Source organism: Mus pahari, chromosome 23 (genome assembly GCF_900095145.1).
Source record: "Mus pahari chromosome 23, PAHARI_EIJ_v1.1, whole genome shotgun sequence".
Lineage (NCBI taxonomy): Eukaryota > Metazoa > Chordata > Mammalia > Rodentia > Muridae > Mus > Mus pahari.
Window position 1 is genome coordinate 28,839,482 of NC_034612.1, and position 14,750 is coordinate 28,854,231.

The 14,750-nt window shown below is 50.4% G+C and overlaps 1 protein-coding gene across 1 annotated transcript in view; it reads left to right on the forward strand.

Moving 5' to 3' along the window:
- Nucleotides 1-14,750, forward strand: part of Fam20c (FAM20C golgi associated secretory pathway kinase) — a 55,961-nt gene that overhangs the window by 4,736 nt on the left and 36,475 nt on the right. The window contains exon 3 of the mRNA XM_021222687.2: nt 7,692-7,770. Within this exon, the coding sequence (XP_021078346.1) occupies nt 7,692-7,770 (79 nt within the window). The remainder of the gene's footprint in view (nt 1-7,691; nt 7,771-14,750) is intronic.

Below are 14,750 nucleotides of genomic sequence, written 5' to 3' on the forward strand. Positions count from 1 at the left end.
GGTAGAGCCCCTGCCTAGAATCCCCCAGTGAGGGGCTGGGGGCGTGGCTCAGTGGTAGAGCATCTGTCTAGAATTTTCCAATGAGGGACTAGGGCGTGGCTCAGCAGGAGAGCAATTTCCTAGCTAGTAGAAGGCACTAATAGTGAGCCCAGCTCTCAGGGGTACTGCCGCCTCTGTGGATCATGCAACCTAGGAATAAAGATCTACTACAATGACCTTGAACAGGGTGACATGCTTAGATATGTGCAGACAACCTAGGATGCTCGAGTGCTGTATGATCCCCATAGCTGGCCAGCCCCTGTGGGGGCTTGCTTGATTTGTTGTTTTCTACTCTCACTCATGCCTGGTCTATTTCAAGAGCTCAGAAATCAGAGAAAACTGGAATTCCAGGGCCTTACCTCAGGGATCTCTGTATAGCTTCATGTGCTTAACCTTAAGTCCCCGACTCTCAAGCCCTGTTTAGATCTGATTTACTCAGGAGACGTTAACAGTGCTTGCATGCCTGACTTCTTAGTGGGATGAGCAGCTCTCTTGCTGATGGGGAGCAACCTAGACTCTAACTGGGCCTTGGTCTGGTGGGGCATCCTGGAGTCAGCCAATGTTCTTCTGGACTAAGGGATACTGGCGTGGATCCCGCACTGATGTGCTAGGCCACAGCGGATGAGATAATTCTCATCCAGACCCATCATGGACATGCCGGGTTCTTCATTCTGCAGGTGCCTCATAGCTCAATAGCTTGGTGTATAGATTGGTGGAGCGTGCCATTACCCAGGCAGACAAAGGACCTTGTCACTGCCACCTGAGCCCGAGGCCCACACCAAGCTACCAGGCAGCAAAACCTGATCCAACCTAACTGTGTCGAGGGTTGAGACTTGAGTTCGTGATCCTTGTAAAGAGGTGGCTTTCTCCCAAGGTGAAGTCGTTCGAGCTTTGTGGCACGGAGTGTTGGTTGCAAGGTTCTGACCCCCTCGCTTTGGGGATTCCTACCAGCAAAGTGTGCATCACCAGAATGTTTTCTTTCTGGATCTGGACTCTGACACCCCACGTGGAAAAGGCTTCAGTGTGTAAAGATGAGTCGGTGGCAAGAGCAGAACTGTGCACAGCTCCCACCTGGTGCATCTTCCTGTGGCAACCACATTTCAAGGCACACTGAGCCTCTTCACCCAGGGACCTGCAATCAGATAGGCACATCTTCCCAGAGCTGCACAATTTATAACTGAAGAAGTGGGCCAGGCCCAGACCTCTTGCTCTGTAGGGAGTAGCCTGAATTGTCTGGCCATAGCTGCAGCGTAATACCCTGGAGAATGCACACTCTCCTGGAGGCTGCCTGATGGAGGCAACTCCCTGCTGCCATGGCCAACCTGACTCATCCTGACCTACCCCAGAGGTCATTGTGGGTGTCCTGGGCATTCATCTTAACATAGCCCCAGGTAACAACCCCGGGGGCAAGTGGACAGGATCTGCTTCTGTCCAGGTGCTGCTGTGACCTTTGAAGCAGAGCCTTCAAAGGCTAGAGAAGCCTTCCAGCTTCCTCCCACAGCTAGGGAAACTGAGGCTCCACAGAAGAAAGATTTGCTCATGGGTAGCATCCCCTTGCTCCTGGCTTAGGGTTCCCTCTGGCTCACCACTGACAACTTTGTTTTTTATATTTTTTCAGTGTGTGTGTGCGCGCGCGCGCGCGCGTGCATATGTGAGCATGTATGAGTATGTGTGCTGGTTGTGCTTGTTAACATCTGTGCACATGTGTGTCTAGGTGTGTGCAGGGGCACATGCACACACATGTCCATTGTTTGGAGGTCTGAAGTTGGCATTCTGTGCTTCTGTTGTTTTTCCATCTTTACTTGGCGAGGCAGGGTCACTCACTGGATCTGGAGCTTTCCAGCTCTAAGTAGCCTAGTTAGCCAGCTTGCTCAGGAGATTCCCTGACTGCCTCATTAGGGCTGTGGCTACAGGCAGCCACCACATCTGCACAGCTTTTTACTCGGGTCCCGGGGTTCCAAACTCTGGCCTGTATGCTTGCACAGGAAGCACATTATCCACTGAGCCATCTCCCCAGCCCCAGGAGGAATAACTTTCATCTTCAGGTTATTCATCTCACTATGAAATATGGAGCCGGGAAATATGGTTGTGATGGAAAAGGATGCCAGAGGGATTCCATGCCCTCTTGGAATGGTTCCATTAAGTCTCGCCTGTTTAGAACCTCTTGCTCCTTTTTGTGAGGCTCTGTGTGGCCCACAGCGCAGCTGGCCAAGGCCAATAGAGATTTATTTATAGCTAGGCTCCAGGCTGCCTGGTAACCGACCACTGCTGCCTTTAAAGAAAGAGTCTCTACACACATCCACCCCTGCTCAGCTGGAAGCCAGGCCCGCCACGCCTTTGGCTGGGACCCGTGATAATCAAATCACTATCCATGTACAGTTATGGATGCAAACACTCTACACTTGAAATTGCATGGTGGAGGGGAGGTTGCATGAAGGGTCCTGACAGCCTCTGGTCTGAGAAGCAATGTCTAAGGTGGCTCCATCTGGGTCAGATCAAGGCCCCACAAATACAACAAGGCAGAACAAAAGAAAATGATTCCACGGGACTGACATCCTTGTCACTAATTGATCTGCCCTGCTGAAGGGAGAGAAAGGGTGGAGATGGGATCTGGGAGAATTGTCTGTGAGCTTCAACGAACAAAAGGCCCAGGACTGGGGCACCCCGTGAGGTTCTGCCAATGAACTGGGGTGGGGAGGAGAGGTCCCATCGCTGTCTGACAAGACAGAGCTGTAGCTCTCACAAGGCAGTGCTAGACACAATAGAGTCACAGGACCTTGCCTCTGACTCAGGGCATGAAGTGTGTGTGAGGAGCGGGGATTGACTGCCAGTCACAGACCCCAGTGGTTGAGCGACCTCCTGACATAACAGGGGTTCCATGATCAGGTGCGCCAGGGAAGCATTAAAGCTCTCCTCTGCTCAGTGCCATAGGATGGGTGGTCAAGAGCAAAGGTGGGGGTCTCCACCTGGCTGCCCCACTTCTCACCTATCCCCCATTTCTTCCTTGTGCAGTGGGTTGAGCCAAGCCTCCACTCCCTTGACTCTCTGCAAGACAGAGCCAGCTCCATCAGGGTATTTCTGGTGTTTCTTATGACTGCCACTCTCAAAATAAAAGCGAGCCTGGCAGACAGGATGACATAGTAACACCAGGCTAGAGGCCACTGGGGCAGAAGAAGCTGCGACACGTGTGGCTGGTCTGAGCCAGTAACAGGTTTCAAGCCTGAAGGCCTCACAGCAGGCCAGGAGCTTGAAGTCATGGCGGCAGCCTCTGTCAACCCCTGCTCTCTCAGCTTGGCCAGCCTCGTGCGTCAGGACTGGTTCCTGCAATGCCAGCCTCAGGGACTCTGTCTCTGGCCACCAGGTAAATGTGGCCCACGTGGCCCATACCCATTTTCTCAAGTCCAGGATTGGCAGGTAGAAGGGGACTCTAAATGCCCAGTATCTGAGCCACAGACAGGCTTTCTCTCCTATTCAGGGATATGTGAGACAGGACTGGAAGAGCTGAACGGCAAATTCTCTGAATGTGAGCCTTCCCTGGGGAGGCCTTCACTTACAGTGCAAACACCTGCCGCCATTAATCTTCTAGAACAGTCTCCCCAATGTCCCTTAAAAGGCAGCTCAGGGTATGTGGGAAAATAGTCACACTCCTGCTTGACTGACCCCAAACAGAATCACCAATCCCCTCTCCCAGATGAGACAACCAAGGCCAAGCTCAGCAGCGGTGAGGGGCCCCAAGGGCCAGCAAGCAACATCTCAAGTGTGTGGCCCACCGGTCATGATTGGAATGTTTGGAGATAGATTCTTCCGTATCACAGGTGACCTCAAACTTGCTGGGGAGTCCAGGATGTCGTTGAACTCCTGATAGTCCTGCCTTCACCTCTGCAGTGCTCAGGGTAGAGCCCAGGGCGTGCTAGGCAGGCACTCTACCAATTAAACTATATGCTGGGTCCCGATAGATCTTTTTTTTAAAAAAAAAAAATCAAATTAGTTTATTTGAAATGTGGTCTCAGTCCACTGCAAACAACAGAAGTCCCTGTTAGGAAATGCCCTAACTGGAGCTTGTGCCTCAGTTTCTCACATGACCACCTCTCTGCTCTAGTAGGGAACAGGAGCTTACCTCTAGACATGATCCCTCCATCTGTCACCATGAGAAAAGACCATGCTCTATACTGGCCCTACCACTTCTTGGCTTCTCCCCCGTGATCACCCATTTATGCATAACCCATTTCCTTAGTGCCCAGTGAGGATAGCCTAGTACACAAGCTGGTGGGTGTTCAGGTCTGTTGTCCACCTAGACAGACCCCCTGAGCCTTTGCTGTAACACAAAGCAAGCAGTCTGTGTCAGATCTATGGCATCTGGGGTCAGAGCAGAAAACCCCTTATCAGCTTCAGTCATGAAAGAACTTTAAAACTTGTACCTTCGTCACTTCAGAGTTCTGTGTGCTGGAGTTTCTGGTTGCCTCCTTTGGGGAGCTGGTCCCATACCATGTCAGAGGCACGGGGAGGCAGATTGGACTCCTTAGAAAAAGACTGACTAGGTTGGGATATAGCCCGGTGGATAGAGTACTGGCCAGCATGAACAAAGTCCTAGGTTCAATACCCAGCACTATACAAACTGTAATCTTAGCACTGGGGATGTAGGGGCAGGAAGGTCAGGAGTTCAAGGTCACCCTCAGCTGTATAGCAGGTTTGAAGCCAGCCTCAGTTACAAGAGAGCCTGTTCAAAGCAAGAACAGCAGGCCGCAGTGGAGGGGTGGGGACAGACCAAACTGACCAGATCAACACACTATTTTGCTGTTTGAAAGCCAGGATTACAAACCTTAAAAAGAGCCCAGTTCAGGAAGGAACCATTAAATCCAGCAAGTCTCTATTATTAAACGGAAATGGGACACGCACGGAGACTTAACGGTGCCACAGACTCTTTATCACTTCCTTCTTTCTCACCTTACCAGAAATGCAGTGAAATGTTCATTGTGCAAATTTAGAAAGCACCGATAAGGAAAAACAGAAAATTAAAATCCCCCGCCAGTCTCCCAAGGGAGAGGAACAGGCTTGCTGCTGGTCTATGCATCAGGGCTGAGAAAGAAAAATCCACATGTCCCCGTCTCTAGGGGAAAATGAGGTTCCTGGAGTGTGGATGTTTCATAAGCTGCTTGCTTAATAGTCAAACCCTAAGCACTTTGCTGTGTCGCTCAGGAGGAAGGCTGGGTGGTAGTCACACATCTTGTGGGGTCATCATCAACCACCTGCATCCTGGTTTGAAGAAGAACATGCAATACGTGAGGGCCTGAGGAGGGCGTACAGGCCACTCTGGTTGGGTGGATCCTAAAGTCAGTCTTAAGCCCTGGATGCAACTTGTCATACACAGCAAGCAGCCAAGATAGTGTTTGGCCAAGGTCTAGGCTCAGGAATGTCCCTCGCTAATCCCAACAGGGGAACTGTCGCCACTGTCTAGGTGAGTCAGGCCACTGCTGTTCTTTGAACCTGATCCTCTCCTCTCCACAACTTTGTGAAAGAGGATTATATGACTTTCTCTGGGGGTGGGGATGGGGCTGTGAAAAAAAATACCTCCTGTCCCTATAGAGCGCATCAGTGACAGGTCAAGGCTAGCTTAGTGAACCAATGAATGTGTTTGGGTTACTTTCTAGAGCATGAATACCCCAAAGGCAGCTGTACTTCAGGAAAGGCCACCCTCACGTGAATGAGACTCATGAAAGCTGCAGCCCTAGAGCCCCCTGCTTGACCTGCAGGCAGTTTGTCCTATGAGGGGTTGTTCTCTTTGCCCCGTCAGCTGTTACTGCTTGTATAAACTAAGAGGATTGTGATTCTTTGAAGTTTCAGGAACTTCCTAAGCCTTGTAAGTTTTACTTAATTGCTAAATCTTAATGAGTCTCCCACCAGGAGTAATCTTTTTGGGTGGGTGGGTGCTTGGTTAGTTGGTTGGATTCTGTATTTTTGACACAGGGTCTTACTGTGTAGCCTTGACTGTCCTGGAACTCACTATGTAAACCAGGCTGGCCTTGAACTCATAGAGATCCACCTGCCTCTGCCTCTGCCTCTGCCTCAGCCCTCCAAGTGCTGGGATTAAAGGCATGTGCAACCATACCAGGGGGAAATGTTTTAATTTGGAGGAAATACTTACACAAGGATAAACCAGCATTCATGCTTCCATTTCACATAGAAAGGGCAACTGAGGTTTAAAAAGCAAAAAACTCCTTCCAGGATGCCCAGCCGGGGAATCTAAGCAGACTTCAGTATGACGATCAGAATGGGCCACCTCTGATTTTCTTCCCTGAACACTTTGTTTGTTTATTGTTTGCTTGTTTGTTTGTTTGTTTGAGGCAAGGTCTTATTACACAGCCCTGGCTAGCCTGGAACTTACTGCAACTAGGCTGGCCTGGAACCTACAAAGATCCACTTGCCTCCACCTCCCAAGTACTCAGATTAAAGATGTGTGCCACCATGCCCAGCTCCACCAGACGTTCAAACCTACTGTCCTGTGATATTTAACACCGCCTCTCTCTCTCTCTCTCTCTCTCTCTCTCTCTCTCTTACACACACACACACACACACACACACACACACACACACACACATACTGTGAGTATGCCGTGACCCTGGTCTCATAAAATCACAGTCTCTGACAGACCTGTTATGCCTGGGAACCAAATGGTGAGAGCATGTCCCCTGTCACCACCATTGTCTTCAGCCTCACTTGAGGGATTCTAGAGGCACCCAGTAGCCTTTCCAGCCCTTGTTTACCATATATATAGGCAGGATCTACACACACCAGGCAAGCTACCATGTGTATGGGCTTGGCCACATTGTGCTGAGTGATAGCCCTTTCATGTCCCTGTGCCTTGAACAACTTGGGAGCCCTTCATAAGGCTAGACCTAGAACAGGAAAGCCCCCGATGGTTTTCCTTCCATCTCCTGCATCAGCAAAACGGAAATCCAAGGTTGGGGGAAGAAAAGTCATTTTTCAAATCCATAGGATTCCTGATCTGGTGAGATCCCAGAACAACGTGTGTTTTGGAACTATCGGAAGCTTTCATACCCCTCCATGTCCTGATGATATTGATGCTTCTGATGTTGGGACTCTTCAGAGTGGCCACTCAGACCTTCACCAAATCCTAGCTTGCCTGTGCCTAGGCACACAGTGGGGTGTGTGTGTGTCGGTGTGTAGTTGTGTGTGTAAGTATGTGTAGGTGTGTGTTTGTGAGGGTGTAAGTGGGGGATGTTTATATAAGTGTGGGGGCGAGGAGTTGTGGGGTGTGTCTGTGACTGTGAAGGTGTTTGTGGGGTACAAGGAGTGAGCGGTGTATTGGTGGAGTATGTGCGTGTGTAAAGGTATGCATGTGGGTGACTGCACTCCTGCACTGGCAGGCAGTTGCATTTGCCACCCCCTGGGCCTTTGGTAGGCTCACACTATGGAGTTGGCTCAGACCCTACTGCTGCCTCAGGAGGGGCCCCAGGCAGCTGGAGTGTATCATTGCCGAATGCCAGGCACAATTATGGTCCCCTAGCCACATGAAGAAGACCTAACTGACTTGGCCGCTAGAGCCTTGATCTGGCTCTGCTGCCCAGGAATAGTCAGGGACCTGAGGCAGCCACTGAGTCACCCTGTGTTTGTTCTTCCCTCCCTCCTGCAGCCATGAAGTCAGGGGGCACGCAACTGAAGCTCATCATGACCTTCCAGAACTACGGGCAGGCGCTATTCAAACCCATGAAGTAAGTGCCTGATACTAGGCTGGGCATGAGGCTGGGCTGCAGTGTACAGACATCAGGCCGGGTGGGGAAGGCAACATTTACCTGGGTGTGAACTGCACTGATGCTCACGTGAGTACCCAATCTGTCTGCACCCTCCTTGTCTCTCCCCCAGCCTGCCACCACTATTACATACCTGGGGGTGGTTCTCCATCTTGTTCTGTGAGGGAGAATTCTTGCATTTAACAAGGGGCTGACAATGAGGATGTGCAAGAGACCCCCGGACAGGAGACTACATTTTCTAAAAGCTCAGAGGCTATGGGGGACTCCACAGGGGGCTGATGTCGCCACCCAGGGCCTTTCAGGTGATACGGCCTGTTTCTCACTTAGCCTGCTGTCCAGTCTACATACTAAGGGAACTGTGGGGAACCTGTGAGCTAAAACGCGAAATCCTAGAGAACTGGAGAGACGGCTTAATCAGTAGAGCCTGCGACCCAAGTTGGATCTATAGTGCCCATGTAAAACCCAGGCAGGGTATTGCATGCCTGTCATCCAGTGCTGGGGTGGCAGAGATACTCACTGGCCAGTCAGGCTAACTGAATTGGTGAGCTTCAAGTTCAATGATAGACCCTGTCTCAAAAACAAGGTGGAGAGTAAGTATGCACGCACACCTTCATCCTTCTGCAAGGTGGTCCTCGGGTGGGCTTTCTACCCCATAATTTGTCACAGAAGAGGTAGAAATCTTATCACCACAGTCAACATGGGTGTAGCGCTTGACCACCCAGAACACTCAGGAGTTGCTAGAGCATACATATCACCACGGGCTGGCCTCCTTAAGTGTGTATGTGCATGCATGCGTGTGTACATGCGTGTGGGAGTGCATGTGTGGCCCAAGGTTTTGCATTTTTGTGGCAAACCTACCATGCTCTTTAAAGCATGGTTTGCAGAAACAAAGGTCAAGGAAGACATGCAAGTCTGGGGAGTAAGGCTGCAGTGCAGCAGGCTGCACGGTGTGGATCCCCAGGGACAGCCCAGCTGTGTGCTGGCTGACCAGATTTCAGCTCTCTGCCCTGATTTTTTTTTTCTACAAATCCAGCTTTCCTTGTTTAATCCTCAATTTAAAAAAAAATAAGAATGTCAATCAGAACGCAGGGAAAGCACTTCGCTGCTCCTGCTTGTCCTGTGTCCCTAGGCAGACCAGGACAGGCTCAGGAGGAGAAAGCCAGAGTGCCTGGCTTCCCAGGGAGAACCATCAGCCTGTTCATGTGCAGGAGCCCAGCCCTGAGCACCTCCCACTCCCACAGAGAAAGGAAAGCCTGGCCATAGGGCTTGAACCAAGAGACCACGCGGCCCATGCCACTGCCCGTCGGGTGGAGTGGCCACTGGTACCTTGTGGCTACGTGGCTAGTGGCTTCTTTCCTTCATGTTTGGGCATGTGCCACAGCATCTGCCCTGTGCAGGGAGCGGTGTCAGCTTGGCATGAGAAGAGCCTCGGGCTGATGTCACCACTTGGGAGTAGTGTACACAGTCAGTCTAGCATCGGATGTCCCTGGCCCTTAGGAGCAGAGTGAGAGGTCTCCCACATAACCTGTAACGTGTGTGGCCATCCCAGGATGTCCTGGAGGGCCAGATGCCTGGGTGGAGGACATAGCTTCGTGTGGTTTCTCAAGGAGGTTTTAGCTGAAACAGAGTCTCGCTGTATCCCAGGCTGGCCTCAAACTCATAGCAATCCTGTTACCTCAGGCCTGTCAGAGTGCTGGCATCGCAGAGGTGGACATCCACATGTTGCTTGTCGGCGGCATTCTTCCTCCCCCATCTCTCCCTTCCGCCCTCGCTCCTCCTTCCCTCTCTCACTCTCCTTTCTCGGGTAAAGAGTTTCATGAGCCCACCCTGGTCTCAAACATGCTCTGTAGCTGAGGATGATCCTGAACTTCAACCATAGTTCTGGGATTTCAGGCAGCTGCCACAACACCCTATTTATGCAGTACTGAAGATGGAAGGAAGGAACCCAGGGCGTTATGCACACTAAGCAAGCACTCTACCAACTTTGCCACATCCTCAGCTCCTGAAGCAGGCTATTTTAAGGCCTCTGGTTTTTTTTTTTTTTTACAAGGACAGTTCCCTGAGAACCTGCCTGTATAATAGCCAGGGCCAGGCCAGGTGACAAATGGATCAGAACAGCCTGATGCTGGCCAGGATCTGGGGACAGTAAATGAAAATGACAGCATATACATCCCCTTTTCAGCTGAGTTCCAAGGACATGGGATGTGGGAGGTGAGTTTGGGCTTCTTGTCTGAGAAATGTGTATCTTCAGGTCTGGCAGAAGTGTACAGACACATCCAGAGCTGTCCAGAGAGACTCTTTATGGCCCCGAGCTTCAGGACAGCAAGTCCTGGGGATCCAGATGGCCGCATCCATGGCGATGGGGGTGCTTCTGAGTTCTGGCTCTTGCCTCATCTCTGTGAGTGACTGGAGAGGGAGGTCTGTCCAGCTGTGGACAGCTGTAACCACGGTCGCTGCCAGGCACTCAGACAGCCTGTGTCCAATGGGCTCTGAGAGAAGAGTCGGGCTCTGCACTCAGGGTGTTTGTGTTTTGTTTCACTCCTGCAATGGGGTGTAAAGACAGGCGGTGGGTAACTACAACAAACAGGGAGCTGAAGTGCTGAGGGATGTGTGGAATCTATATGTGAGCCCTATAGTGAGGTCTCCCCCACCCGGTGGGCACTGCCATGCGCCTGAGTGTTCACATAAAAGACTGAGTTTGGAAGCCTGTTGGGAATCCTACCTTTTTAGCTTATCCAGGACTGTGATTGGAGCAATTAAAAATTAGTGTATGGCCAGGTCAGGGTGTTGCTGGGGAAACAGGTTGAAGAAACCAAGTCTCAGAAAGGAAAGGGATGTATTTAAGGCTGGTCTGAGACAGAGCCTCAGGCCATGCTGGACTTTCTCTTCAAAGTGGGCATGGGGGTGTGGGAGGGGTGCCCTATGCCAGCAGGTGGTACAGTTTGCTGTAAACTTCCCACACTGTCTGACGCAGTTCCTCTATGGAGCAGGTCCAGACAGTTTGGGGCACCTGAGACTGATAGACTCCAGTCCTCTTGATGATGCTAAGACCTTGGGCAGGACCCAGGACCTGTTGCTGCTACCTATTGTGCCCTTGCCCCTCTGAGGCTGTGGAATGATATAGTTGTGGTTCTGGTCAATGGCCTTAAAAAGTCCACACCCCTGATAGGCACTGTGGAGACAGCTCAATCCGTGAGGTGCTTGCTGCAAAAGTAAAACCTGAGTTGGATCTCCAGAACCCATGTACAAGATTCAGGTGTGGTGGCGTATGCTTGTAATCCCAGCAGTGGGTGGCGAAGCCAGGAGGGTACCCAGAACTCGCTGTCACTCAGTCTTAGTAGTTATGGAGTTAAGTAGGCACTGAAAGACACATTCCCTACAAGCATGGTGGGTCAAGGCTGTGGTCCCAGAACTCTGAAAGCTGAAGCAGGAGGATTGCCATGAGGTTTGAAGCTAATCTGGGATACAGAGTGAGTCTCTGTTGGAGGAGGGGAGAAAAGAGAAGGAGAGAGGAGGAAGAGGGAAGAGGGAGGGGGACACACAGCCAGCAGTGCAGCCCGTGAGCTCTTGTAGGGAAGGGAGGGCTTCTTGCTTTAAAGCAGTGCTGCTCAGCCTTCCTAACACTGCAACCTTTAATACAGCGCCTCATGTTATGGTGACCCAACCATACAATTATTTCCATCGCTACTTCATCACTGTAATTTTGCTATTATTATAGATCGAATGTAAATAAATATCTGTTTTCTGATGGTCTGAGGCGACCCCTGTTAAAGGGTTATTGGACCCCCCCAAAAGGGGTCGTGACCCACAGGTTGAGAACCTCTGCTTTACGGTATTTAGTTTTTCTGCTAGTAGAAAACGTGACTTTCCTGATACCAAATGCACACCATGCCTTCCCACCCGCCCAGTTGAGTCCCATAGCTTCTGATACTGACTGACTTGGGTTTCTGTCACCACTGGCTTTCATTGTTGTAAGAGGAAACTCCTTAAAATCCAGCTGACGCTCCCCACCCCCTCCCCCAGCACCCGACAACCACTAATCTCCTGTCTGGCTGTGTGGATTTGCTTATTCTGGGTTTTCACAGGCCTGGGATCCTGCAGTGTATGGTGCTTTTGTGTCTGGTTTACAGTGATGCCGTCCTTTCAGAGTTCATCCATCCTGGAGCATGCGGTAATGCTTCTTTTCCTTTTGATTGATGAGTAATATTCCATTGTACGGCTGGATCACGCCCTGTTTATCCATCCAACTGCTATCGGGCACCGGCTGTTCTCATAGCCTGTAATGAATAAGGCTGCTTTATCCTTTCCATGTGGTTGTATGGACATGTTTGGGCGGTTCATGTGTGTGTGGATGCATATGTGTTGCAAGAAGACTTTCCCTGGAGAGAAGTAAACTGTATATACCCTCCTCTGACAATAAAAAAAAAAACAAAAGTCAAATTTTACCAGAGTTTATTTATTGCTGGGGAACCAGAAAGTTTATTGGGCTTACAGAGCATGGGTGGGGAAAACCATGGCTGTCACACCTGAAAGCCTTCACCCAGCATGGATGCTGGCTTATCTATAGCTGCACAGATGGACCCCCCCCCCCAACTACCATCACTCAACCTCCCCTAACACTATAGACTACAGGTTCTCATCCTGTGGGTCGTTATACCTTTGAGGGTCACATATCAGCCTGTATGTCAGATATTTACATTACAGTTCAAAACAGTGGCAGCATTACAGTTATGGCGTAGCAATGATATAATTTTATAGTTGGGGTCACCTCAACAAGAGGGACTGCATTAAAGGGTCATAGAATTGGGGTTGTTGGGATCCACTGTTATAGACTCTAACAGACACCTCACAGGCCCCAGTTGCCACATGCAATTAGGGAAGAATTGTATAAAATGTCTGTGAGGAGTAGTTGAAATCTCCATTGTAGTCCCATGACTTCTGCTCATAATGGTCTCTTGCAGCAGACAGAGCTGATCCAGTGAAAATGGCATTTGTTTTACTCCGACGACCCCATTCTATAACAACATGTATGGTGCATATTCATAGGCCAGAGGACAACCTTGAGTGTTGTCTTCAGAAATAACATCAGCCTCCTTTGAGACAGGTTCTCTCGCTGGCCTAGAACTTACCAACTAAGTTGAGAGGGCTGACCAGAAAGCCCAAGAGATCTGTTTGTCTCCACCTCTCCAGCACAGGGATTACAATCATGGGACATCACGCCTGGCATTTTCAAATGGGTTCTGGTCATCAGACTCAGGACTTCATGCTTGCAAGGCAGTTACTTTATCAACTTGGCCAGCCCCATGTTTTGGATCTTTAAGACATGGGCCTTGGAAGGCTGCTGGATCTCTTAACTTCTCATTTGTTTATATCTTGTTTCCATGGTAGCTATGCCATTTTTATCCCACCTGCACAACCCAGGGTACCAGCTTCCCCAGTCCTTAACAGCATATTCTGCTATCTTTCTTTGATGATGGTTGTCCTCATGGATATGAGGCAGGACTTCACAGTGGTATATATATGATATATATATATATGCATATGTATGTGTGTGTGTGTGTGTGTGTGTGTGTGTGTGTGTGTGTGTGTGTGTATCTTCTCTGGAGTTGCCACAGTTGGCTGCTTATTTGTCTCTGTTATCAGAGGATTAAATGACTCTTATTACATAGATGGTATCTAATGAGGTATAGGCTATGAGCTTTTAAAGTGTATATTTCATTCAATTTGTTATTTGTGCTTTTGGTGGGCTATTTAAACTTTAATATAAAAAGATGTTTGTCTGTGTTAGGGAAACCATGAGGCCTCACTGGAATTCAGTTTATCCTCTGCCCACAAAGACTCGCAAGGTGAGGCCTGAGAGCTCACCATCCCAAGTCTACCTTTGGGAGTTAGCCTGGGATCTGCCCTGGGATGCTTCTCCAGAGACTTGCAAGAGCGGAGCTCAGCAGGGTGGGGTCAGTGCAGGCCTCAACAATACAAACATCAAGTTGTTTCTTGGAAAAGAACCTTCCGGGCATGCCTGAGGCTGCCCATGATGCAGTGGGGCTGTCTCATGGCAGAAATACTCAGCAGCAGCAGGTACTTCCAGAGCTCCTGGGTTGGGCCTGGCATAGAGGTGATTCAAGGCTGAGGCTCGCGAGAAAGCCACAGAGCTGTGAACCCTGAGTGAGGGTCATGTCACTTGTGTGCTGGAGAGGGGATGAGGCCGTGTGTGTCCAGCCCCCGCCCCAGGGCAGCTATGACTGCTGCTTATGTAGTCATGCACAGAATGTATGGAAGGAAGAACTCCTGTGGCACAGACAGATGGACCAGCAGGCTTCCCTGGAGAGAGTCAGGGCTGGAAAGAAGGACAGCCTTGCAAGAACACTTAGCTGAAAGCAACCTTCAGGGAGGCCGTGATGAGTGTGACGGTCAGATATGTCCTGGCCACAGAAGGAGCCCTGCACACAAGAGGTTGTCTGACAGCATCAGGATTGGGTCCCTACAAGGTTCCAGCTACTCTGTCTGAAGCACCGGCAGCAGGTACTAGACACAGATGTCCACCCTGGACTCCAGCTCTTTCCCCTACCGCTACTTAGCAAGAGTTCAGGGCTGTATGCTGAAGTGGTGCCATGCTGGAAGACAGAGGTTACACATTCCTGTGGGTCCAGTGGGAGACGTCTGGGGTCTGAGCACACACATAAGCACTGAGAGAGGTTAGTCAGCAACCTCATCGAGGGCGTTTGGGATTTGGACACTTGCTCTTGACTCAGATCAGTGTTCAGGGTTGAGGTGCACAGGTCCTGCTTCAGTATAGAATGGAGGAGCTGGGGAGATGGAAAGGAGGCTGTGGGGAGTGGGAATGAAAGAGTGAGGAAGGAAGCAGGCTGGGCAGTGTGATGGAGGAGGATGCCTAGGAGACTGTTGTAGTCTGATGGAGGAGGATGCCTAGGAGACTGTTG